The sequence below is a fragment of the Rutidosis leptorrhynchoides genome, chromosome 1 (genome assembly GCF_046630445.1).
Source record: "Rutidosis leptorrhynchoides isolate AG116_Rl617_1_P2 chromosome 1, CSIRO_AGI_Rlap_v1, whole genome shotgun sequence".
Lineage (NCBI taxonomy): Eukaryota > Viridiplantae > Streptophyta > Magnoliopsida > Asterales > Asteraceae > Rutidosis > Rutidosis leptorrhynchoides.
This window is the reverse complement of record NC_092333.1, coordinates 500,208,689-500,212,590: the sequence shown is the minus strand read 5'-3', so window position 1 is coordinate 500,212,590 and position 3,902 is coordinate 500,208,689. Positions and strand designations below refer to the sequence as shown.

General features: G+C 32.3%; 1 protein-coding gene across 1 annotated transcript; it reads right to left on the bottom strand.

The window, feature by feature from the left end:
- Nucleotides 1-398: 398 nt before the first annotated feature.
- On the bottom strand, nucleotides 399-2,220 carry LOC139875779 (premnaspirodiene oxygenase-like). The gene is made up of 2 exons (XM_071863080.1): nucleotides 1,328-2,220; nucleotides 399-1,167 (listed from the first exon to the last, which is right to left on the bottom strand). Exons 1-2 carry the CDS (start codon nucleotides 2,165-2,167, stop codon nucleotides 553-555), a joined length of 1,455 nt encoding a protein of 484 aa, XP_071719181.1. The 5' UTR covers nucleotides 2,168-2,220; the 3' UTR covers nucleotides 399-552.
- Nucleotides 2,221-3,902: the final 1,682 nt, after the last annotated feature.

Genomic DNA, 3,902 nt, shown 5'->3' with positions numbered 1-3,902 from the left:
TACTGAGGTGAAAAAAAAGCTGCTGAACAAAGATTAATTTTCTTACCCATTTCGTTACCTTCATTAAAACCATAAGTTGATTCTTTATGCTTATTGACCTTTTACTATTTGTCACTTATCATACTCGCCCTTCATTTCATACTTAAACTTTCTATACTCGCCCTTCATTTCATACTTAAACTATCTCAGACTCTCATTAAACATATTGATAAATTCTAAACTTCATTGATTTTCACAACATCATCCAAGCCTATTTTGTCTATATCTCTAGCACTAATAGGCGTAATGTTAGAAGAAGCGATAACTTTTATGGGTGAAAATGGAACAAAGCGTCCATATAAGAAAATGTTTCGCATGAGAGGATCAATGGTTTCAAAATTATATTAAAATGCCAATATCATAGAATAAAAGATCACACTAGATATAGCTTCTGTTCGATCATATCCTTACAGGAAATTATTTAATTAAAATATCATATCTTAGACCTGTAACACATTCATTAACTATAAGTACACAATCAGGATTAATATTGTTCAAAGTCAACTTGATTAGTCAAACTGGAGTATAAGGAGTGGCAATTAAAAACAGGTTATGCTTTCTCCTGCAGGCAGCTCCAAAAGTCTCACTCATGTCCAAATCGTCAGGCTTCATTCCACCAGGGAGTTTCCAGTCGAAATGATAGAGTAAGTTCGATAGAAGAATCTCAACGTTCGCTACACCAAATAAAATTCCCGGACACATCCTCCTTCCGGCCCCAAATGGAATATACTCTAAATTTTGTCCCGAGAAATCAATACTACTGTCCTCAAACCTCTCTGGTAGAAAACGATCTGCATTGTGCCAGTATTCAGGATCCCTTCCAAGAGCCCACGCGTTAACAATGACTTTTGTTTTTATGGGTATCACGTATCCGTTGATCTCGCAACTTTCCCTACATTCTCTAGGAGCCAATAAGGGTCCAGCGGGATGCAACCTCATAGTTTCCTTAATTACCATCTTTAAGTACTTCAGTCCTTGAAATTCAATTTCGTTTACTGATGGCTTTCCTTTGAACACTTCTCGCACTTCCGCTTGTGCTTTTTCTAACATTTCAGGGTTCCTTATGAGTTCAGACAAGGCCCATTCCACTGTAGATGAAGAAGTATCAGTTCCGGCAGTAAACATATCCTGCACAATTATATTAAACAACATTAAAATAACCATGGAAAATCTTTGCATTGTTATACTAATTACTATGTTAGTTTCAAACAAGCATAACAAACTAATAAATTGTTTAAATCATGTAGTTTTAAAAGTACTAGTGTGTATATATTAGATATATACTTACAAATAACACCGCTTTAATGTTGTCCAATGAGATAGGAAACTCAAGATCACCACTATCTTTAAGTCTTAAAAGAATATCAAACAAACCATCTTCATCTACGCCCCCTTTTGTATTTTCCTTGTCTTTTTGATGTTCGGCAATGACGTTATTGAACATTTTGTCAAGAGTCTGGTGGATTTTTGCCATCTTGGAGCTCATTCCTGTAACAATATGTAGAAGCTTATAAGAAGGAAACAGATCTACAATACCAAATCCACTTGCTACGTCGATCGTCTCATGTATCATATGAAGCAGTAAGTCTTGATCTTTGGGTATCTTTCCGAAGGCAGCTCTAGAAACTACTGTATTCGTCAACGTAAAAATCTTTTCTGTAAGATTAATAGGTGATCCTGAGGACGAAACAATCGATTCTATCAAGAACTTGGCTTCTTCTTCCCGAATATAAGAAAACGACTGAACTTTCTTGGCACTAAGAAGTTCTGAGCTGCAGATTTTCCTGAGTTGTCTCCAATAATTACCATATGGAGCAAATACGAGGTCGGTGGAGTTATATAAAATCATCTTAGAAGCTTGAATTTCAGGCCTGTCTGCAAATGAAAGATCCTTCTTTACCATGATTTCTTTAGCCAGTTGAGGTGAAGAAACAACCAATGCAGAAACTTCACCGAGTTGAAGATGCATGAACGGACCATATTTTCGGGCCAGGTTTCTAAGGACAACATGTGGTGGTTGTCGACTCACTACGGATAATAAGTTTCCAATAAGAGGTATTTTCCATGGACCTGGTGGTGGGAACTTTGGATTTGAATTTGGTTTTATGAATATATTTAGTAGCTTCATCAGAAAGAATATAGTTGCAACAATAATAACTATGAGCGAAAATGAAATTTGAAATTCCATTGGAGAATGATAGAAAGAAAGGTGAAGAAGTGGCTTTGTCTTGTAATCTTATTAGGGAGTTGGCCTCCATTTATAAGGAAAAATATCAACATGCAATTACTGTTTTGTGTATATGGAGTTTGAATTTTCATTTTAAAGGATAATTATGGATTTTAAATAAATATAATTAACCATTTGATGTAGTAAAACGTACTATATACTAATTGTGTTTAGATTTAATTATGCACTTTGATAATATGATAATTAATAATCAGAATTTTAAGTGTTTGATATATTAGATTACTTTATTTATAACTCAAGGAATATTTAGTGTTAAAAAAAAAAATTTAAACAAAAAAGGAGAACTGAATATAAAGTTTTGCCCCACTATAAGAAAAATGGTCATTAGCGATAATAATTTAGTAACGACTTATTATATGATCACTAATAATGTTATTTAATTATCACTGAAAAATCGTCACTAAATTTTAGTCACTATACAATATTAGTGACATACCAAATGGTCACTATAGTGATCAATTATAGTATTTTGATCTGTAATCGTTTATTGTGACGGATTTATAGTGATAATAAGTGAGCAACATATTTAGTCACTAACTTGACTTAGTGACCATTTTTGTGTTGTTAGTGATGAAATGATTTTGTCACTAAAACTGATTTTTTTTGTAGTGACAACAATAAGGGGTTATCTGCTTTTATTTTTCACGTGTAAAATTTCTCAAATTGTAATTAATTGATTAAATGCTTAAATAGCCAAACGTAATTAATTAATTAGTTTACTATATTAAAATAAAAATGTGACAATTAAATAAAATCCTAAACTTAAAGTCAAAATCTCCTTAATATATATACTTAAATAATTGAGTATTCACTGTCATTTTACACTACACTAAAATAACATCACATCCACTGTTGAAAAACACCCCGTCTCGTACCATTGCGACGCTCGTTGCGACGGTTTAGTGACTAGCCCGTCCCGTCTCGTAGAAAACCGTCTAATATGACAGTCAACGGTCAAAATTCGGGTCAAAGTTGAAAAAAATTAGGTCAAAGTCTCCCAAAATTCGTAAAAGCCAGAAAGTCGGTAAAATCGGTCAAATTTGTCTTATTTTAGTTTAAATTTTTTATATTACATTAATGTTGATAGCGATTATGGGTACAAATTAGTCAATTAAAGTTTTTGCCTTTAAAATATGTACATATATATACATTTATTTACTTATATATTTAAAAGTCAACATTGGTCAACATTCGTCTCGACCTCGTCTCGAACGTCTCGACCTTTTTAAGACCCGACCGTCTCGACCCCGTCTCACGTCTTTTGTAACTTTCTATCACATCCCTTCAAGGACTTTAACTCTTTTTATGAACAAAAATGATGGTAGGGAATACCGTGCATTACATAAGGTATACATTTCAAATTTTTTTTTAAATAATCGAAATTGATAAAATATACTAAAAATATACATTTATTACATAGAAAATAAATGAAGTTTGTTTAGTTAGACATAATATGAACATTATTTTAATAGTGTGTATTATATGGATACTTGTACAGTAGCATATATTAGACATTATATGTGGATACATTTAAATGTGTACATTTACTTGTACATTTATATGGATACTTGTACATTTAAGTAAATAGTTAGACATAATTTGATAATTTGTTAAC